Source organism: Aethalodelphis obliquidens, unplaced genomic scaffold, assembly GCF_003676395.1.
Source record: "Aethalodelphis obliquidens isolate GAN/ISIS:26980383/991018 unplaced genomic scaffold, ASM367639v1 scaffold13, whole genome shotgun sequence".
Classification (NCBI taxonomy): domain Eukaryota; kingdom Metazoa; phylum Chordata; class Mammalia; order Artiodactyla; family Delphinidae; genus Aethalodelphis; species Aethalodelphis obliquidens.
In genome coordinates this window covers 35,803,744-35,827,067 of record NW_020837957.1, presented here as the reverse complement: position 1 = coordinate 35,827,067, position 23,324 = coordinate 35,803,744, and the positions used below count along the sequence as shown (strand labels likewise).

The window sequence follows — 23,324 nt, the reverse complement described above, 5'->3', positions numbered from 1 at the left end:
CATATTTATATTTATATGTATTCTCTCTTACCCCAATCTATCTAATTATAATCGTTAGATCTATCTCAAAAAAGGGAAGGCAGCAGGCAGAATAGGCACACCCTTACACATACTAATTATGCACAGTAACAACCAGGCTGAAAACAGTTATAAATAAAATGACTGCTAGACAGATAAAATCCAACTAGGAATATATCAGTCAGAACTCTGATCTACAGGCTGTGAAAATGTTCTGTAAATTGTGCCTTATACAGAAACAAAGCCTTCAAAATAGAGCAGAAATCAAGGAGGAAGTCTAGTGCTGTAAGTTGGAACTCTGTAGCAGAAATTTTAAGAGTTTAAAGGGACCCTAAGACCAAAACATTTGAGAATTGCTACTCAGGAGTTCAGTTGCTGAGTAATATTCCACAGATGTCTTTTGCAGGTGTTAACAGGAGGAAAAGAGCAAGTTAAAAGTTCCCTTTTTTCTGTAGCTGCCAAGGCTGCTTTAAGAGTGTTAAAGGTGCAGTTCAACATTGTACAGGGCCTGTGTAAACTTACACTTTTCTTGCCCAGAAACCCAGATGAAAGTGTTATGCAGGTGCCTCGAAATATTTGAGGGAAAGCAGTGTCCTTGACCCTTTGATTGACTTGAGCTCATGAAATGCTGTGGCTTTACTGTCTTAAAAAGTCAGCTGTGGTTAGTTTAATCCAACCTGATCTTTTCTCACTACAGAGCTACAACACATAGTGATCTTATTCTGAGAGCAACAAAACTGGGAATCCCTTACCGAGTTATTCACAATGCTTCCATAATGAATGCTGTAGGCTGCTGCGGTTTACAGGTAATACTACAAAAGAACGGGTTTTTTTTTTATGGTATTTAGCAAAAATGTTTTAGTTTTCTACAAATTTCCATAGATTTTATTGTATTTCATGAATTATAAGACATTATTATTTTATATAAGACTATGTATTAAGTTTTTTAATACTAGATTTTTTTATAATAATTTTCCCATAGCTTAGACTTCTTTTCCCCTCACTGGAATAGATCATTGAAATTTAGCTAGAGAAAGATTTTAATTTTATATCCAAATTGTAATATACAAAAAAGGGAATATAACCAAATTAAATTGGTTAAGTATTCCTAAAACCTTTTAAAATTATTCCAAATGACTTACTCTGCATTGCTGAGACCCATGTTTTTCCACCCAGTATTGTTTTCTGTGCTATTAAGAGCACGGTGATGCAGCATTTCTTAAAATAATCCATGAAAGAGCTAAAAACCAGTGATATTAGGCTTTTAAGCCAGCTTTGCAATTATTGATATGTAAAGTTAGTTGTTTTTAACCCAGAAATCTTGGTCCTGAGGAGTTAAAGGAGCACTCCATAACTGTGTTTAATATTTTCTTCCAGGCTGCTGACATTCATTTTACAAGTTTGATATCTGTGTTCTGATGTTCACACATATATAATCCATGACAATTGTGACTGCCTGTGGCCAACAGTAGTTTTAAGACTTTATTGATTGTTAAGACACATTCCTATTTCAGATGTATTATAACAGGAAAAAATTTGCATCTTAGAATCTATGAAATAGGTATTTCCCAGTATATCTTCCTGGAATGCATAATTTAAAATAGCTGTTTACAAAGTAAGGGACAGCATGAACTGAGAACTATTGGCCTGTATTAGTTGGTTTCCTCTCTGGGAATATGAAACAGGCATTTTATTTTAATGAAATCTTAAATATTTTGATCATATATATGGAGAGTCCATTAGAAAAGTAGTCAAGAGTCTCTGAAATATTCTCAAAATCAAATAAAAGAAAAAATAGTAAAGATTTTTTGGGAATCATTTATGTATTTCTAATCTCTTGGGAAATATAAAGATAGCTTGATCCTTTCTACACAGGTATTTTAAAGGAAATATAATCCCATAAAATTTAATTAATACTTCTATGCTTTAGTGAAGCCCATGGATAAAAGCTACTATCAGTTATGAAGTAGTGGCATGATTATTCTGATAAAGGCAGTTTTTAATTTTCTACACACTAATTAGATGTCCCAAATTAAAGGTGTGATACCACACAGAATAAGAGCTGCTGATTATTAGGCACAAAGAGACAACTCACAGCCAATGGATCACCTAGACTCTGAATTCAATTGCTAGTTGTATATATAGGAAATCTCAAAAAACACTTCTTCTTTTCTTTTGTTCTGAGGGTCAATAAAATGCTATTTAATTCATCCATTAAAAAAAAAAGTAGCTGTTTACAGCAAGAAGCTACATTAGCCTTGGTACCCAATGCTGTGTCTGTGGCTTTAGAGGGACCTGTATTTTCTGTATTACCTATGAAGAGTAGCTCACTTTAATTGACTAATCCTGGCCAGGCATCCCAGAAATACTGCCTTTGGTTCTGAAGAACCAGAGAAGAAGTATAAATGATTCACCTTTCAGTATTCATTACTTCCTCTTAGTTATGACTACGTCTAAATTGGCAAAGAACTTTGCTGTCTGTTTTGTCTTCTAATAAAAGGCATACTTTAAAAAAACCTTGCCAATTCAAGTCTTTTTTACACTTAAAATTTTTTCCCAACATTTCTGTGTTGGAATAAATTGAATTCTTGACTCTCAGATTCATGAGTGATTCTCAGTCCAATATTCTTTCCTCTAGACATGCTATCTTTTAATCATTTAAGAATGATTGCCATGAGAAAGGAAAAAAAGAGAGGAATAAATTTTGTGATAGACAAAAATATGTAAATCTTAAGCTAATGGACTATATATAAGGGACTATATATATTTTTTCATATTGGTTTTAATTTTATTTCTGGTGAAGAAGGTTAGTTAGCCCCTTTCCATCATATTTTGCTCTAAATTATCTTCTAATAATCTATTATTTAGAGTTTTTTGCTTTTTAAGTGTACTTTTTTTAAACATCTTTATTGGAGTATAATTGCTTTACAGTGTTGTGTTAGTTTCTACTGTATAACAAAGTGAATCAGCTATATGCATATGTATATCCCCATATCCCCTCCCTCTTGCGTCTCCCTCCCACCCCTCTAGGTGGTCACAGAGCACCGAGCTGATCTCTCTGTACTATGCAGCTGCTTCCCACTAGCTTTCTAGTTTACATTTGGCAGTGTATATATGTCAATGCTACTTTCACTCCGTCCCAGCTTACCCTTCCCCCTCCCCGTGTCCTCAAGTCCATTCTCTGTGTCTGTGTCTTTGTCTTTATTCCTGTCCTGCCCCTAGGTTCATCAGAACCATTTTTTTTTTTTAGATTCCATATATATGTGTTAGCGTACGGTATTTGTTTTTCTCTTTCTGACTTTCTTCACTCTGTATGACAGACTCTAGGTCCATCCACCTCACTACAAATAACTCCATTTCATTTTCTTTATGGCTAAGTAATATTCCATTTTATAAATGTGCCACATCTTCTTTATCCATTTGTCTGTCGATGGACACTTAGGTTGCTTCCATGTCCTGGCTATTGTAAGTAGTGCTGCAATGAACATTGTGGCACATGACTCTTTTTGAATTATGGTTTTCTCAGGGTATAAGGCATAAATATTTTAAAAGATCTTTGTCTTTATTATGTAAATCTGTTATCCAGACTGGGTAAAGGTAGACTAGGGTGACCCTTTCCCTCTGATACCCACACTGATAAAGAAGTGCAGTATTATTGTTCTCATATTTAAAATGGGTGAAGGTATTTGAGAGGGAATTTACTATGAGAATTGACAGTCTCCATACATATAAGCCCCCAAGATCATATCCACATTTACATATATTATTATTATTTTAAATTTAGCTTTCTCTCAGTTTTATATGGGATTTCTCTAAGCAGCCACAAAGTACTGTTTCCCCATCTTGGTTCTGTTCCCTAATCTGGATATGAAATGACTTACTACTAGTGTGAAAAACAGGAAGTACCTTTCTATTTTCTGTCTTTTGTATTTATGAAATCTCTATGGAAGTATAATTCTTGTACCACCCAAGGTATTCATATCCCAGGAGAAGGAGGTAATTATTGATTCCTTTGTGTAGTTTTCTAAGATAAAAGACATAAAAAAAATAATCATATGCATAGCACACTTAAATTTTAAAATAAATGTATATGGATATCCTGCATAATGCAAAAATTTTGGCAAAGTCCCCTTATAATAGCTCGTCTTTTTCTGTTTACTCTTTGGACTAGCATTTATGGAAAAACAATAACCTATACCAGTGGTTCTCAGACTTCAGTATTCATCAGAATCACCTAAAGGGATTATTAAAGTTTCCTGGGCCTTCCCTTCAGATTTTCTGATATAGTGTATATCTGGAGTAGGAGTCTGAGAGTTTGCACTTCCAACAAGTTCTCAGGTGATGCTGAAGCTGCTGGTACAGGCACCACACTTTGAGATTCATCAACCTAGGCAGGTAAAAAATTTCTTAGAAAGTTAAAAACTGCACTGTCATTCTTTTAGCATGGCAGAATTGGAAAAGTACGTTTTAGTTCCCAGAAATACGCTTGCTAAATGTCGAGTGTTAACAGGTTACCTTGCCATGCTCTCTTGCTCAATTTTCTAAAAGGGAAGTGGGCACCCCTTTCGAAAGGCATTCTGTCATCTATGTGAAAGAGCTTTCCTATGAATTGAAAAATAGCCATCGAGTTGTTAAACAGAAGTTCTGCTTGGGTAAGGTTACAGACCTGAATGGTATATACTTTTCCAACATCTTTACCTTAGGTTAAAGAGGAGTAGTATGAAATTCCTAACCTGAGAATGGGTACAATTTTTTTAGCAATCATTTATCAGCTCCTTTTGAACTATCTTTTTTGGGTTTTTTTGTTTTCTAAAGCAGCATAGTTCAGAATCGACCACTGAGTATTTTTTATTAACTTCGTAGTTTATTAACCAACAGAAGATTCTTGATTATCAGTATCTATGAAGGTAAGTAGTTGCAAAGACTAACACTTCTACACACACACAAACATACACACAAACACACACACACACAAACACATACATAGCCAGTTGATATGCATTCTATTCTAGGCATGCCGTAAATATACTTCCTTACCACAAACCCCATATACCTAATGAAATTGTTGTTTTTGTTATATGGAAAGTATATTAGAGGTTGCCAAGTTAGACATCATTAAGAGGAATAGTGATGTCTTTATTCAACAAATACTGTTTTTCTTTTATTGTTTGCCTACTGAGTTTCTTTGAATATGGTGGTAAACCTGACCAAGAAGGTCTCTGCTCTCAAAGAGTTTACATTCTAGTAGGAAAAAGAGGCAATAACAAATTTAAAAAATAAAGTCAGGTAGTGGCAAGTATAAGAAATTCAATAGACTGCTAGTTTAGAGAGTGACTAGGTCACTACTATAGTTGGGTAGTCAGGGGAGGTCTCTCAGGGTGGTAACATTTAAGATTAGATATGAATCAAGAAGGAACAACCATATCCCAGTCAGAAGGAACAACCATATCCCAGTCAGAAGGAACAGTTTGGACAAAGACCCTAAAGCAGAGATGAGCTTGGCTTGTTAAAGGAACCAAAGGAAGGCTTGCTGGAGAGTAGTAGGCAAGGAGAGGAGTGATCTGAGGCTGGATAGGTGGGTAGGGTTGGATCACTAGGCTAATACACTGTCAGGAATTTGGATTTTATTCTAAGTGATATAGACTAACTGCCTTTAGAGGGATTTAAACAGAGCAAATACTTTATCTGGTAAGTGTTTTAAAAAGATATCTCTGGCTGGTATGTGGAGATTGAATTTCTGCCAGGGAAGACTAGAAGTGAGGAAATCAATTAGTAGGTTTATTGCAGTCTTTTAGAGAAGAGGTGATGGGGGCTTGGACTTCATGGAGAGGGTAGGGTGCAATAGACGATTAAAAGAAGTAGATACATAGGAGCAGTGTCTATTAAGAGAATTGAGATTTAGGGAGATGTAGAGAGCCATTTGTGCCTTACTGATAATCCTAGGAAAGGAAACGGACTCTGTATGCTAATGGATCCTACCATCTCACTACCACAGTTATCATGGTCCTTACCCCCATAGACTTGTCCATGGGGCTGGACCCTTCTAACACCATTGCCCAGGTGTTTTCTCATTTTGGTTGGTTATATTAACTTGTCATTTCTAGAGAAGTTGCCTCCTGTCCTAAGAACCCTGTGCCAGTCTTCGTATGCTTTCAGGACCATTATCAATCTTAGAACTGATTATGTAGAAGAATAGGATTGGGTTTGTCTTACTCCCAGACTCTCGAAGGCATGATGTTTCCCTGAAGTATCTCCTTTTTTCTTATGAACAATTGGTAGTCCCAGCATAGATAATAAGTGTATGTATGTTAAGTGAAAGAAGTGAGACATAGAAGACCACATAATTTATGATTCCATTTACATAAAGTGTCCAGAAAAAGCAAATCTATAGAGACGGAAAGCAATTAGTGGTTGGCTGAAGCTGGGGATGAGAACAGGATTAAGTATAAATGGACATAAGGGATCTGGAGTGATAAAAATTCTCTAAAACTGCATATAGTGATGGTTGCACAACTTAGATTTACTAAAAATCATTTCATGTACACTTGGAATGGGTGAATGTTATGGTATGATAATTATACCTCAATAAAGTGGTTTAGAAAAGGAATTATAAGGGGTTTTCTAGATGGACAAGAAGTTAAAAGACATTCCCAAAAGAGAGAAAGGTAGAGTTAGAGAGTCATGGAGGCACTTTGGGGCATCTGCAGGGTATTACAGAAACACAAATGAATCCATACATACATACCACAGAAACCTTGGCTATCTAGAGATAAGTTAACACAAGACTTACAATACGTATGTTGGGTAAAAACTGACTACATATTGGGAAGAATTAGTAAAGGAAAGGTATAATGGATATAATGGAAAAGGTTTAGAGTTTAACTGTAAATTAAAAGGTTTTGGTTTTCTTTTTGCTCAGGTGGTAACTAAGGAGTCATCTAACTGCTCCGGATCTTAAGTTTCTTAACTACAAGGGAATGAGGTGGGAACAGGGAGGAATGTTGAACAAAACTAGTGGTTTTCAAAGTGCACCATGATTTATGAAGATGCTTTAGGGTTCTGCACATAATGAAGTAATTGACACCAAAACACAAAGAATAAATCCCTGAAGAGCCAGGTCATTATCTTTAACTCAATTTTTAGCATCAGTGATGTTCTATATAAGAATTCATTTGGAAAAAAGATTTGTCACTAAAAAGTATGAAGAATACTAAACTAGCGAAGTTCTAATATCCTGTAGTTTTGGAAGCCAAAAAGCTGGACTGTTGGGACCTCCCTGGTGGCGCAGTGGTTAAGAATCCACCTGCCAATGCAGGGGACACAGGTTTGAGCCCTGGTCTGGGAGCAACTAAGCCCCTGCACCACACGGGCTTGTGTGCCACAACTGCTGAGCCTGTGCTCTAGAGCCTGCGAGCCACAACTACTGACCCCACATGCCACAACTACTGAGCCTGCGCGTCTAAAGCCCGTGCTCTGCAACAAGAGAAGCCACCACAATGAGAAGCCCGCGCACCGCAATGAAGAGCAGCCCCTGCTCTCAGCAACTGGAGAGAAAGCCCGCGTGCAACAACAAAGAACCAATGCAGCCAAAAATAAATAAATAACTTTTTAAAAAAAAGATTTATTAAAAAAAACAGCGGGCCTGTTTTCCAGTTTTAGGCAAAGGATACATAGACCAAGATATGTTAGATACTCAAATTTTCATTGAGTTAATTTTAAGATTTTTTTGCAATTAAAATATTAGTTATAAACATGTATACTTTAAAATCATGTTACCTGAAATTCCTAAGTAACAGATATTTCTAACACTTATTTGTATTTTGAGGATTTTTCTAGTCAAAGAAAAATCCATTTATTTGTCGAGAGCCAGGCAAGGTGGTTGTATTTAGACATTCCTGATAATGAAAAATCAGGGATTTTTCTCAGTACACAAAAGACAAGAGGAACAAGTCCTTCTTCTCTTGAAATCTTCAAGTTAGGCATTTAGCAGCTTAATCATGCAGAATCAGAATTGCTTTTATTATTGTTGCTGCTTTTGAAGAGCCACTTATAAAATAACGTTTTTTCTTGCTAACAAATGACATATATACGCATAGAAAATCAGGAAAATACAGTAAGTATAAAGAAGAAAATAAAAGCATCCGTAGTCTCACCACCTGAAGGTAACCATAGTTACCATTCTGGTATGTTTTCTTTCAGTCTTTTTACTTAGCACTTACTGTGTGTACATTCTCCTGAATCTGACAGGCTAAAAAAGAATTACAGATCCTCAAATAATTTTTTTGCATGGTACTTCATTTATTGTTAGCCATTTGGGTGATAGAATATGTTAATTATTTTGTAAAAGTTTGGTGACTGAAATGATCTTGAGACATTTTTAAAGGAAAGATAAGTAAGACAGTTTGAAACCAGGTAGCAATGATTTCTGCACAAAAAACTGCATTATCAGTTGTGGCTGACTTCAGGGAAAAAGGTTGTATAATTTTCTCATCATTATGAAGTGCTTCCACTTTCGCTGACTGTTGCATGAGTGACCTTGACTATTGCCATATGTTCCTCTGTTTATATAATACATATCTACTTTGGGGAAAAATGTATATTACTTTCAAAAAATAAGAACTCATTTCCTTCCTTTTTTTTAAATAACACAACACTCATTGTGATAGTCAGCATTTTTGACCTTGTAGTAGTTCTTACTGTTAGTTTTCAGAAGCGTTAAATTGCTTTCATTGTTGTCCAGGCACTATTGTAGAAATGATAAAACCTAATGAGTACAAAGAACACTTAACTGGGTAATAAAGGTATTAGAGCTCTACATTACTATGTAACCTTAGAAGAATTCATCTAATAAGTTCTCTGTTCTTTTAGTCACTTTGGAATTCTTTTTGACCACCTGTTAAATCATGAGCATGTTAAAATTTTTTTCCTTCCTTTCCATTTCCTTTTTTTAGTCACTATTTTAATAGCCACCTTCCCATCATTCTCTTCCACTTTATAGTTTTCTGCTTAAATCATAGATCTGATTGTGCCGTTCTTCTACTCAAACAATCCTGGTAAATCTCTATCCTATAAGAGTATTCAGTTGCTTGCATATGTTTATGTGCTTACCATATTATAAACTCCTTAATTTACTTATCTTCACATCTTCCATGGTACTTTATTGCAGTGCCATGCACATATAATCAATGTGTAACAAATAATGTGTAACAAATATTTGCTGAGTTGAATTGCTTATTTATTTCCCCCTCCCCACCCCCTACCCCAAGTTGAATCTTGTCTTTGGAATTGTATGCTTTAAGTTGTAATTCTTTCACTTAATTTGTATGTGGTTCTCTCATTTATATGTGAAAATATAAATCTAGCTGCTCTTCTGTCTACATAGTCATTCAGCTTTATCTGTGTACCTAGTGTATAGGCATGTGTATAATCTTTCTTACTGTTAGCAAAAGTCAGTGTTTTATCAATGTTAAGCAAAATGCATGTGAAGATTAAAAACAGCAAGTATTCTATATAAAAAACTAGTAACTCTTGATTATATGGTTTTGTAGTACATTTTTTGACAACTGCTGGCTCAGCTTTCTTTTACCTCACAGATTTAAGTGATCTGATTAGGATATACATATATAAAAGATACATGGGGGACTTGATAGAGTTCTTAGCAAGTTAAATTTTCTAATTTTTCCATATCCAGAAAAGATACTTTTCAATCTAAAAATCACAAAATATTTTCATTTCAATATAAAATACCAAAGCATTAAAATCTAATTATAAAATGGAGTTTTCATAGCACCTGTGCTTCTGAAAGAAAGGAAATACTGGCAGCGAGATGAATTAAGACTATTAAGGTCATTCAGGCAGGTGGTACTGAGAACTCAAACTAAGGTAGAGGAAAAAGAAATTAATAGTTTCTAGATAAACTGTAGAGCTAGAATTGACAGGAATTGGTACCTGGTAAGGTGTCAGGAATTAGACATACTTGTTAGAGGCAAAGTCAGGCAATACTTATTTCTAGATACTTGGTTAATGCCACTGTAAATACTGCCCAGGATTTCCCACCTCTGTTACTTTGTTCACATCATCTCATTCTTCTGCATGTTCAATTTCCCCAGGCTAAATCTTACCCATCCTTTAAGGTCCAGCTTATATCCTGTCTATTCAGAAGTTACCTTCAGGTGTGCTCTCGGTGGGGGAAATGCTGAACTCTTATACAATTTATATCTAATTTTTTATTAGTATTTATTACCTCATATTTGTCTTTCTTGTGCATCTTTTCACTCTTAACTAGTGCCTTATATATAATTAAGTAAATCATTTTGAATTGAGTTTTTGTCTTCAATTGATAAAAAACATGATCCAGTATCAAGTTAGATAAACTGCTTTCCTTATAACTTACTCTAGGTTAAAACACACACAAAAAGCCTGTATTTACCTACTGTTTTTGAAAACAGTACTTTTTGTAATCTTTAAATGTAGATCTGCATCAATAATGGTTTGGGGGAAAATGATCACAAGCACAAAGGCTTACATTTTTAGGATGGTAGGTGCTTAGGCTTCTGTAACCTCAGTTCTCGTCACTGTATGATTTTGTTCCAGTTTCTTTTTGTAATTTACGGGTAAGTCCTTGAATTGTGAAACACAAAGGAATTGGCCCTTCTGTTCTTTGAGGTACTGACATCTAAATGGCGAAACTGTTTGCATAATGTTCCAGAATTCATTGAAGAAGTTTGTACCACAGCCATGGAAATGGTTACAGTCTATAAATCAGGGTCCTAGGAAGCAGTGCTTATGTGAGGTTTTCTTTAATCCCCCAAATTAGACAATTGAAAGACGCTTTTACATAAAGTGTTTCAACTAATGTTTATATGTGACTAGCATCTCAATTCTCTTTTAAATCATCTATCCCCTTATATCTGAATGAAGAATTTACCTCCATAACTATATTTTCATGACTCTTAGAATATTGAAAAGCTATTTAAAGTATTTATATATGGTTGCATATGAAATTTTCTTTAATGGTTTTCCTTTAAAGTTTTTTTTAATAGAGTAATGTTAATATTTTAAAATCTGATCAGAGATGCCAAAAATCCTTTTAAGAATGTAAACGATTGAACTTGTCAGAATTAAATCATAAACATAGTTTCAAATGTTTGTTAATGTTTTTGAGCTCACTCCAGTAAGGAGAGCAGTTGGATTATAGCACAACACAGCATTTTAGAACATCTTCATATCATCATTATAAACATTATCATTGTTATATTATCAAATTCCTAACATTTATTGAGTCTTTACTATGGCACTAGGCACTACATACAGTATGTCATTTAATCCTTAACAAAACACATTATTAGGTTTATAATTATTATATCCATTTTGCAAGGGAGTTCCTCCTGAAAGTCACCGAACTAGTCACCATGATCATCCAACTAGTAGGAACCAGAGCCATGACTCCAGAGCTTTTGCCTGCTATGTAAGGTATAAGTGAGACTGCATACTTCATGAGGACCGGAGCTCTACTTTGCTTCTCACTTTATGCCTGTGCATAGCATAATGCCTGGCACATAGTGGATGATTTATAATAAATTTATTATAAAATATTTGTTGGACAGATTTGCCTCTTACAGAACAACAACAATAACAGAAGCCCTCAACAGAGCTAGGCTTAGTCCTTGTAGCTTGGGTGAATGTATTCCAGGGATCTTACATTGGCACTCTAAATACATTTATTACAGAGAAACCATGTTAGGTGTGGCTGGAAGGTTTATGACTGAATTCTGAGAGTTACATGGGTCTTTGTACACTATGAATTCGACTGCCACTGGATAGCATGGCTTCTATGGGGAAATACCTTTTCAGACAATTTTCAAATGGACTTTGGGAATAAAGCCTATTGGTAGGTAGGTTGGAGGTTGTGGCCATATGAGGAATACGATGAACCTTTCCTTGGGATCTCAAAGTCACCATTATGAATATTGGTGATAGTTTTTAAGACCTCAACATATAAAAATTGAGAAAAGTTGAGGTTCTTCAGTGATGGGGGGATGAAGGACTTTGAATGTCCTAGCTTCTCTCTGTCCTCCCTATATGCGTCTTGCAGCAGCTTCTGAAAACTGAGAAGCCTGGGGACAATAATCCCTTCTCCAGACCAGTTTCTTCATTTTTCAAATGAAGAACTTTAGACTTAAAAAAGTTAGGTGATTTCCTGAAGTCACAGAGCTGTTTCAATCACACAGCTAATTTACAGTAGAGAACTAGATGTAATTTCCAGCATTTAGTGCTTTCCAGCTCTACTAAAAATGCTTTCAGGCACTCTTTAAATTGAATAATTAAACCTTTACATAACAACTTCAGTGTTATGTTTTACCATATATTAAGTCTTTGAAAATAAAATCCTTTGTGCAGTACCTAGATAAGAACTAATATAAGCATATTATTCACAGTTTGAATAACTTTTTACATGTTATTTGATTCATACTGCCGTGTGGGTTGGAAGGGCATATGTTATCACTGTTCCTATTTTAAGGATTAAGACTTAGAAAGAATAATGTCACACAGCTAACAAGTTGAGGAACCAAAATTCAAAACTAGATTTTCTCAGCATAAGATTTGGAGTTGGACTCACTTAAGTGAGATGTGCAGTCAGCCTGGAAGCAAGTTGGAACAAAGCAAGCTTCTTGGTTGTGTGGTGGTCAGGTGGAGTGGGTGAGCCTCTTGGGGGGAAAGGAGGAGGTTTGGGAAAAGGCCTATCACTGAACTCTATAGTGAGGGAATAAACAGTGGGTAAAGTAAGGGAGTAGATTTTGGGATATGGCTGCAGTGAGTATACAGTGCATGAATTTTACTGAGACGTCATGGTAGAAAGGAGCTTTTCCTCAGACCTAGGTTTGAGTTTCTTTTTCACTACTAACTAGCTGTGTGACCTTAGGCAAGTCAGTTGATCTTGACAGTGGACTCATCTGTAAAGTGAGGATAATATTAACTTTGTGAACTGTGCTCTGACTGCTCAAAAGTCTTTTTTTTTTTTTTTTGGCTTCCTTCTGGTTTCTTTGTATTTCAGTATTTTTAGCAGCTACCTAGCTAAATCATGAAGTAGTTACATATGTTCCCATACTGAATGCAGAAATACTAGAAATATCCAACTGAAAGGGCATCAGAATGACACCAGCTGCTGTGGATCAAAGAGAATTTTTATTACCTTTTTTTGTGTGTGTGTGACAGTCTTGATACCCAGTCCATCTCAAGTTTGGTTCTCGCTTTTTATTTTTATTGTTGTCTATGAAATAGTAGTTAGTGAATTGTTCCATCATTAATTAATTTTAGTTTTTATTTTTTCTAGTTGTATAGGTTTGGAGAGACAGTGTCTGTTGTTTTTTGGACAGACACTTGGAGACCAGAAAGCTTTTTTGACAAAGTGAAGAAGAACAGACAAAACGGCATGCACACATTATGCTTACTAGGTAAGGGCTGTGGAGTTTCTTTAGGGTGACAATGTGGAGTTGTCATATTGTTCTCATTTTGATTTTGTGTGAAGGTGAAACTGTTCTGTGGGATACAGGCTAGCTACTCTGCATGGCATGCTCTCCCCCGTACTCTGTGGAGAAATGAATTTTCTGTTCCAAATACGACATGGCTACTCCTACATACGTGCCATAGTTCGTGCTGCTGCCTACTTACGCCCTAATAGAGCCTCACCAGCATTCCATCTTTTACCCATTGGTCCAGTAAGACCCTGTTCTGGTCAATTTACAGCAATTCAGTAGACGTATTGAGCATTTATTCTTACCACGTTCCATCCTGTCTTCCTTATGGTGTCCTTTGAATACTGCAGTATTAATGCTATCAGAATCACAGAATTATAGATCTGAAAGAGACTCTTGACATCATCTTACTGAAGCCCTATTTTACAGATGAAATTGAGGCCCAGAGATATTGAATCATTTTCCCACTGTCACCCAGATTATTAGTTGCAGAATTCGTAGAATCCAAATAGCCTGTTATTCACAGCTCTTTTCACTGTATTATGCTGCCAAATTCTGTTTCCTACCTAGTGTGGAAGTGGCTGGGATCACTGTCTTTGTACACTAAGCTGGTGGTACTGATAGAGCTTCAGAAGGGATGGGCTGCGTTTGTCATCAGAGGTACTGGAATTGTACTGATTCACATTTGCTATCAGTTCCTATTCTACAGTGTGTATTGTAAAAATGCTATAACCAGAGCTTTAATCTGTGGCTAATTAACAGAAAAGAAATAACTGGCATCTTTGATAACTTTGAAATGACACTTATACTTGGGATCAGAAGACAAAATCTGAGTGCTACTATATACTAGCTAGAGAATATTGTCAACAGTCCTTACCTTTGCCTTCATTTTTATCAAATAGGAATAATCTTTTCTTGCCTCATGGAAGTGTTTAGAGCAGTACTTCTCAATTTGTGGTGAAGGACCAAATTTTTGTTCTTTTATTTGTATGTGTGTGTGTGTGTAGATATGTGTGTATATACACACATACATAAAATAAATATATGTAAAAATACATATATTTATTTACTTTTAAGTTTCTAATCTTTTGTGTCAAAGTCAAATTACTGTAGGTGTTTGTAAACACTTATTCTTACTCCTGTAGTTTTTTTTTTTTATCATTTATTGGGAACAGAATTCTCACATAGTGGCATCAGTCCTCGGATCATACATTGAATTGCACTGTTTTAGTGATACTGTCACAGCAGAAGAATGTCTGCCACATAGCACAGAATCAGGGCAAAGAATGAACTCATGGTTTTGGCCTCTGTAGTAAGTACAGATATTCAGAACATTAGAAAAGACTTCTATTTGCCAAAGGCATTTAGGTTATTTGTATAATATAGACAGTTCTCTATTATTCAATGATATATAATTTGTACATTATCAGAACCTCAATCAATATGTCTCTTTTAAAAGAGAAGGCTGTAGAAAAGTTTTACTAATGGTTAGCATTTCTTATAGGGTAAAAATCAGAAATTATCCAGCAGGGGTTAGCAAACTAGCACCCGTGGATCAAATCTAGCCTACTGCCTGTTTTATAAATAAAGTTTAATTAGAACACAGCCATGCTACTTTATTTATGTATTATCTGTGGCTGCTTTCATGCTCCACTGGCAGTGATAAGTAATTTTGACAGAGACCTTGTGGCCCTCAGAACCTAAAATATTTACTACCTACGTCTTTACAGAACACGTTTACTGACTCCTGATCTAAAGTGAAATTCTGCCTAATCGGATGTGGTACACCTTGTATCCCCCAGTGATTCTCTTTCCCATTACCTTGTATTATTTCTTTTAAGTCTTACCATCCATCTGAATTATTTTATTAACTTGTTGGTTTTCTTCCCTACTTCATAAGAGCAGGGACTTAAGTCTTGCTAGCTCATTCAGTTCCAGCTAGAATACATTCCTTTTACTCCATTAACATTGACATCTAATTAATTCTAGATCTAGATCAGGCCATGCATGCTTCTCTAACATTTTTTTGGCTTATGCCTGTATCCCACAATTAACTGGTATAATAATGTTTTCTTATTTTAGTTTATTATCAGGGCAGTTTAGTAATTCATTATTAATTAGCTTTATAGTTTTGTGTTTAGATTTTCCATGTGGAAAGATACTAGTTTTCCTTTTTTTGTAGTTCCTACTGGCAGGCCAACTGTAACACACTTGTTAATTCATGTGGAATATGCCATTAGATATATCCATGTTATCTTAAACTTAGATCCAATTAAGGCCAGCAGTATGGTAGAAAGTCAAACTAGAAGGATGTGAGAAGGACAGCTGTTAAATGGACTTTTATTAAAGGCAGATGTAGAAGTATATGCAACTGAGGGATAAAAAATAAGGATTCATTGGAACTCAGGTACTAAAAAGCATGTGTGTGTGTGTGTGTGTGTGTGTGTGTGTGTGTGTGTGTGTGTTTTACAACAGAACTGAGGTTTTAAAACAGAACGGGGAGAAAAGTAGTCTTAAGAGGCAAGCTACCTGATAACATCTTCATGTATCATAAAAAATGGGGGAAAGGAGGAAAAATAGGATTTATCTTTTGGAAACTTTGGAAGGACAGAAAATCAGTTTACAGTATTTATTGAGTATTTACTCTATGCCCAATGTGGAGTTAGGTTCTTCTGGAACACTAAGGAAGTATTAGACATGGGTTCTGCCCTCAGGGTTTTGAAATCTAGTTGGAACTAATGTGCTGTGTACATGAAAGTTTATAGAACAGTTAAGTTCTATTGTATGGAGAGGCAGGAAGGACAGACCAGAACTTTGGCTCTTGAACTCTCTCTAAGAGCTGCCTCTTTTCTTGGCTTTCCTGGGAAAAGACAAACAAGGTTAAACAATATATCTTCCTTGCTTCATTAACAAAAACAGGAACAAGGTGTGAAGTATAAGATATCATGATTCCAAATTCTCAAACCATAGATCTCATCATTTAATCACCTGGAATTCTCATTATTCAAATTAGTACCTATTTATTGAATGCCTGCTATGGGCCATGCCCTGTAGGGATTATGTCATGGTATGAAACCATAGAGAATTTAAAATTTACTTGGAAGGAAAAGACTGCTATATATAATGTAATTAGAGATTAATAAAATACAGCATTAATTGTATGGCTATTTCAGAGGACAAAGAGCATTTAAGAGGAAGTCAGTAAAGGCTTTCTGAAGGAGCTGGGACTTTTACTCTACTTAAAGGGTAGATAGTTTAAGATGGGCTGGTGGTAGTAGAGCCATGTGAACAAATTATTCAGTAGAATTTATGGAGTATCTACTAGGTACTTTGCATTATGCTAGGTGCTGGTACTAAGATGAATAGGAGAAGCTTACATTCCAGCAAGTAGAAGTAGAAAGGAATAATTATGGCCTGTGTGAAGACAAGGGAAAAGTATCAAGATAGGTCTGGCTTGAGATTAGTTCACTAATGCAGTCTTATGTTCAATTAAAAAGCATTTGCCTGTAAAAATTTTCCCCAGCCCTCTTAATTTTTAAAATCAAATTCTGTAGAGCATATCAGTAAAAAAGTAAAACTATTGAAGATATTAAATTAAAAACTTAAGTATGACAACATTTCAGAAGCTCAAGGTGAATACATTAATAAATGTGTTTAATTTTTAAAAAATATTACAACTACTGTGTAAAGGAGCTCAAAGTCGACTTATATATCATTAATTTTATTGCAGGCCATATTTCAATAATAGATATACATTTTTTTCCTATATGTGCCAGACAACTGGAAATATTAAATAATTAATGATATTTCGAACCTGAAAAATATATTCACTGCTGGTTCCAAGAACATTTAGAAATACATGTAGGGATTATCTCTGGAGTATTTTCCAAGCAAATACTTAGTATCCTTTATGAGAAAAACTTTTATAATCACTTGGGAAAGCTGTAGAGGTCTATCAGAAAGACCACTCAGTTGCACTATATTTATTTTTGCAAAAACAAACTTTGACTGAACCATTTGTTTTCAGCATGTAGAACAGGAAGCAGCTGTCGCTCTTGCTGTTGTGTGCTGAGTTCCTGTGAGGATGTAGAGTGATTCTGCTTTTTTACCTTCTACCGAATTGTTTAGCTGAGCATCAGTGATTAAAAAGCGTAAAGGATCAAATCTTTGTGATGCTTGCATTGTCAAGCTTTATTAGAGCAAAGACTACGTGGGTTTTGGCCGCTGTGGTAGCCCTGTACCTGGCTACCAGTCAGTGCTCAGGAAATCCCAATTAAAGTATGAATACTTGGTATTAAAGTATTCATAAGTTATTAGGCATGTCTTAACCATTCACAAGAAAGCAAAAGTCTCTTTTCAAAATGTGGTAAGAATTTTCTTTTATTTATGTTACATGCATTGAAGCTTATATTCTAGTGCCTGAAAAATAGGTAAGAAGAGGAACATAACAAGACTTTTCAGTTGGTTCTATGCAGTTACCACCTAATAGAAATGAACACAAAAATTTTGATTAGCTGTTTGGTAGTGTATATGCCAATATTTATCTAACTCTTTCCTGTGTCTTCTTTTCCAAGAGGAAATTCGATCCTTTCAGGATGGTCTCAGGGCCAACTTCATGTTTGTTTTCTAACTAATGACGTTTACACAACCACAAGCTTCCCTTCTTCCTCATATTTCCTTTAAAAAGTGGCCAGATACAAGTGTGAGGACCGATTGTCATAGACTCAATCAAATTAGCATTTGGAGACTTGAGAATAATGTCTACCACAAACTTAGGTGACTCAGTTGAAGTTTACACGTAGGATTTTGGATAAAGTAGTTAATTAAAAGAGAACTATTTTTTACTTCCTACAGACATCAAAGTAAAGGAGCAGTCTTTGGAAAATCTAATCAAGTAAGTTCTTATTCTGAGAATCCTTACATCTACTTTAATTCCGTGAACAATAAGTTCTACTTAAATAACATGAGTTCTAAAGATTGTTGAAAATCAGTTTTCAGTAATAGTGCAAAATTAAATACTTTCAATCTTATGAAATGATAAGCAGTGTGATAGATAGAGTGGAAATAGCAATAGATTTCTTGGGTCAGTACTGAGAGCAGTGGTTGGCACCCGATAGGCACTCAGTAAATATTTGTGGAATGAGTTAATTGGGAGTCAGAAGACACAGGTTTGAGTCTTGAGTTGGCCTCTGGTTATGTGCTCTTGGGCAAGTTACTTCCATTTCTGAGCTGTATTTTCTTCATTTGTATAATGCGAGTACTAACCCCTTTTGCCTATAGATGCAGTGTCCCATACAGTAGCTGCTACCCACGTGTAACTAATGGGCACTTTAAATATGTATGGCTAATGTAACTGAGGAACTGAATTTATAATTTAATTTTAATTAAATTAAAACATACTCAACTTAGTTAATAGAAAACATTTAAGTATATTTAGAACAATTCAGTATGTAAATCTACTTTTACAACCATGAATTTTATGAAATCTAAATACAGACCAAGTATTTCCAATGAAAATTTAACATTTGAATTAAGATGTGCTAATATATAAAATACATTCCAGATTTCAAAAACTTAGTACAAAAACAATCTTTAATAATTTTTATAGGAATAAATGTTGAAATATAACATTCTGGATCTATTGGGTTAAATAAACATATTAAAGTTAATTTTTTCTTTTTTTTTACTTTTATTAATGTAGAGACTATAGAAAATTTAAAATTCTGTTTACTGCTTGCTTTATATTCCTCTTGAAGAGTGCTGACTTATAGAATTGTTCTGAGAGTCAGTAAAATAATCTATATGAACTGTTTTGTAAACTGCAAAAGCAGTGTTTTTATTTTGATCATTGGGCAAATGTGGTAGGCTTTTGAGGCATATGGAAGTAAACATCTTATCCTCCAAGATTTTGAGATATTTATCTCTTTAGTTTACTTTTTTTAGAGGAAGATGTGAAAAGAGGGATATGTGGTTTAAACATGGTAATAAAAATGAGCACTATAGAACCTGATTAAACTAAGGTATAGAACAAATTGCCACTTATTTTGAATTATTTTTGCCTGAAGTATCACTTTGAATAAAAGTAACTTTGATTTAAACATTATCTTTTAAGTTGTTGGACTTTTATTTCTGCCAGCATTTCAGTGAGATGAGAGGGCATTTGAAGTAGAACAATGAAAAAAGCATAAGAAACTTAAGATAAATGATCACTGTATCCGTGCTTTAATGTATACTTAAAGTGGGTAACAAGTGACCGCTTCAAACATAACGTAGACTATGGTAATTGAGTATACCTGGGGGAGTAACTGTGTTAAAAATGTATTGTATAATTTCATGGCTAAGAACAGTAGCATCTAGTTTTACACTTACAGGGGAAGAAAGATCTATGAACCTCCTCATTATATGAGTGTAAACCAAGCAGCCCAGCAACTTCTGGAGATTGTTCAGAATCAGCGAATACGAGGAGAAGAACCAGGTACTGAAGAACCTTAAAAGGGCTCTCGTATTCCCCTACTGTTACACCGAGATGTGTATGTAACGTCTGACACACACACACATATATATACCAACACCACTGAAGTGAGAGTCAGTGTGTTTGCATTGCATTTTTCCATGTCACTTTTTTTCAACATTACCTTAAATCTCATAAGCTGAATGTTCTACTGAAAGAAAAATAATGGAGTTCCTTCTAGTAAAATTAATATCATTCTAGAAAGTAAGGATTTTTTACAAATTAACTATAAATCAGCTTTTATGTAAATATGTTAACATATAAATATTTTGGTAAAATACAGAACTTCCATTTTAGCCCAAGTCTATGGTAAACTCTGTCCTGTAAAAGTATACTTATTCTACTTTTTCTCATTTTCAACAATGAGACCAGGTATAGTTTTCTTCAGGATAAAGACAAGAGAATTTATCCTTATATTCCTAATATCTAGACATAGTATTAATAGATGTGGTATATCATAAAATTTTCACTGTCAGTAGGTTTTTATTGAGACGTTCTTAAATGAATCTGTCATTATATTCTGTTGTAAGGTGCTGACTGGCTTTGAGCACCTATTTCTTGATAGAAAAGATACATGAAGAGATTCTTGAATAAAATTGGCCTCAGTAGGCCTTGTTAAAGTCATGAAACAAATAATCTGCAAGGGTGCTCTATATCCATACCTATGCACAGAGTTCCTTACATGCCTGCTTGTCCTTGTAGAAATCATTTGCCCCATTTTGATCATTTTTCAATCAGGACAGCTTTCCCAACTAAATAAAACCACAAGAGCGTCAGCCCTTCAGCTGTCAGGCCAGAGTGAATAATACTAAAGTTCACTAATGTTGGTTATTTTGAACTTAAAAGCATAAGGGGGCTTCCCTGGTGGCACAGTTGTTGAGAATCTGCCTGCCGATGCAGGGGACACGGGTTTGTGCCCCGGTCCGGGAAGATCCCACATGCCGAGGAGCGGCTGGGCCCGTGAGCCATGGCCGCTCAGCCTGTGCGTCCATCCGGAGCCTGTGCTCCACAACAGGAGCGGCCACAACAGTGCGAGGCCCGCGTACCGCAAAAAAAAAAAAAGCATAAGGAATGTCATAATGCCTATTATTTGTTAAGAGCTATGTAGTTTACTAAGTACTTTCATATCTATTATCTTAGTCCTTAAACCACCATTTATGACAGATAGTATTCCACTAAAAAAAAAGAAAAGAAAAAAACTGAAGTTTGTCACGTAGTTAGGTGGCCAAGCACAGACTCAAATCTGTGCATTTAGCTTATAATCGCCTGGTTTTTCCAGTATATCTTGGCCAATGTGAATATATCTCAAACGTTTTATTTAAAATATAAGCATGTAATAAACATTGTTCACTCGGAACTTAAAGACAAACACTATGCAATAGAGTATGGATACAGGAATTATGCAAGTCCTAAAAATTTAAACTAAGGTAGGTCTTAGGAATTCTGAAAGGGTAAAGTTAGGCAGTACTACTTTACTTTATATGTCAGGTAGTGCAAATAATTTAGAAAAGCCTTAGATAAATCAGTAGATAATGAGTGCTACTGATCTATCTACTGATTATCAGTAGATAATCAGTCCATAATGAGTGACTAAGGAGATGTAATGTATTTGGGTCTTCTTTAAATGTACTTTGGTACTAGTGTTAGTTTGAATGGATTCAAGATAATGCATTTGCTGAATTGAATGGTGGTATCTTTTTTTTTTTTTTAATAGCAGTCACCGAGGAGACACTCTGTGTTGGCTTAGCCAGGGTTGGAGCTGAAGACCAGAAAATTGCAGCAGGCACTTTGCAGCAAATGTGTACTGTGGACTTGGGAGGACCATTACATTCCTTGATTATCACAGGAGGCAGCTTGCATCCACTGGAGATGGAGATGCTAAGTCTGTTTTCCATCTCAGAAAAGAGCTCAGAATCCCAAAGCATTGATGGACTCTGAACATAGGCATTTTATTGTTAGATGTTAATTTCAGTTATATATGCACATACACATATTTGTATAACAAATCAAACAGGTCTTTTGGTTTACCTAGTATGTATAAAACGAGTGACCAAGAAGAAAGATGCTGACTCAACAGTGCTTGGTTTCCTTTGGCAATGAGTTTTTTCCCTATGATGTCATCAGTTTTTGCTGCTATTTTGGCAGTTTTTCAGGATATACATACATGGAGCAGACCATGCTGGAAAACTTAGAGATAGACATCCATCGACAGAACCATTTAAAAGCAATTTTTGTTTATGAAATCAGTTGATACAAGGTGGAACTTTCTTCTTTCTTAAAAAGTCAGATGTCCTGACTGCAAGATAAGTTGTCCTGACAGCATTTGGTATTAATGCATATAAACAGAGGTGGGAAGAATAAGTCCCCACCCAACAGTCCTACTTACTTAAAGCTCAGCTGAGCACATGCCACAACATGACATCCTTTTGAATTGCCTTGTCTTGTTTAGCTGATGTCCTAATTATGTGCCTCATATTCTGCTGTATTTTGGAGGTTATATAATTGTTGAATTATAAATGTTCAGCCAGCCATGTACAGTTGCTGTTTGGTTTTAAGTAGCATCTTTCACATCCAAGCTGACAAATGGAAAACTTGCTGACTACAAAATAAAATCTTTAAAAATTTACGTTTGAAAACAACAGTGGATTGGTCAAGATTTATCATATCTCTTAACAGTTAATATGCCTCTGTATGTATGCAAGTAGCCACATTCTTCTTCCTAGTTGTACATCACACTCCATTTATTATGTTTCACGACTATGAAGTCTCATACTTTTGTCAGTTTATAACAGAAATAGCTTTGCTACATGTTAGTTTAATTGGTCTAACTCTGAGTACCGTTGACCCTTGAACAACACAGGTTTGAACTGTGTAGGTCTGCATATACGCAGATTTTTTTTTCACTAAATACATACTGCAGTACTACACAATCCATGGTTGGTTGAATCCTCAGATGGTTGAATCCATGGTTGTGGAACCAGGGATGTTTTCAACTGCATGGAGGGTCAGTATCCCTAACCCCAACATTGTTCAAGGTCAGTCAATTGTGTTTTCATGGCCTAATCAACTTATCTGAACTCTTTGTTCAGTAGATTCATAGGAAGTTGAGCAACTACTTCCCTACTTTCTGAAAGCATCAATTAAGAAGAGATTATTTTGAGTTGTTTCATTTCACTTGAGATAAAAGATATTTTAATATATGTGAAACAGTCTGTTTTCACTATGTTGGATGAAAAAGAGGAGAGAAACAAGGGCATTTAAGTACCAGTTCTGTATTGTTTTTTTCTAAGGTGTTAAATTAAACAATGAAGAATTATAAA

The 23,324-nt window shown here is 35.2% G+C and overlaps 1 protein-coding gene across 3 annotated transcripts in view; it reads left to right on the top strand.

Annotated features, from left to right (window-relative positions):
• DPH5 (diphthamide biosynthesis 5) overlaps positions 1-23,324 on the top strand; it is a 37,881-nt gene extending 14,557 nt beyond the window's left edge. For 2 of the 3 annotated variants that reach the window (XM_027114490.1, XM_027114489.1), the window contains exons 4-8: positions 716-824; positions 13,352-13,472; positions 18,348-18,387; positions 19,865-19,968; positions 21,719-23,324. In XM_027114490.1, the coding sequence (XP_026970291.1) occupies positions 716-824; positions 13,352-13,472; positions 18,348-18,387; positions 19,865-19,968; positions 21,719-21,942 (598 nt within the window). In that variant the 3' untranslated portion in view covers positions 21,943-23,324. The remainder of the gene's footprint in view (positions 1-715; positions 825-13,351; positions 13,473-18,347; positions 18,388-19,864; positions 19,969-21,718) is intronic. The other variant, XM_027114491.1, reaches the window with a different exon arrangement.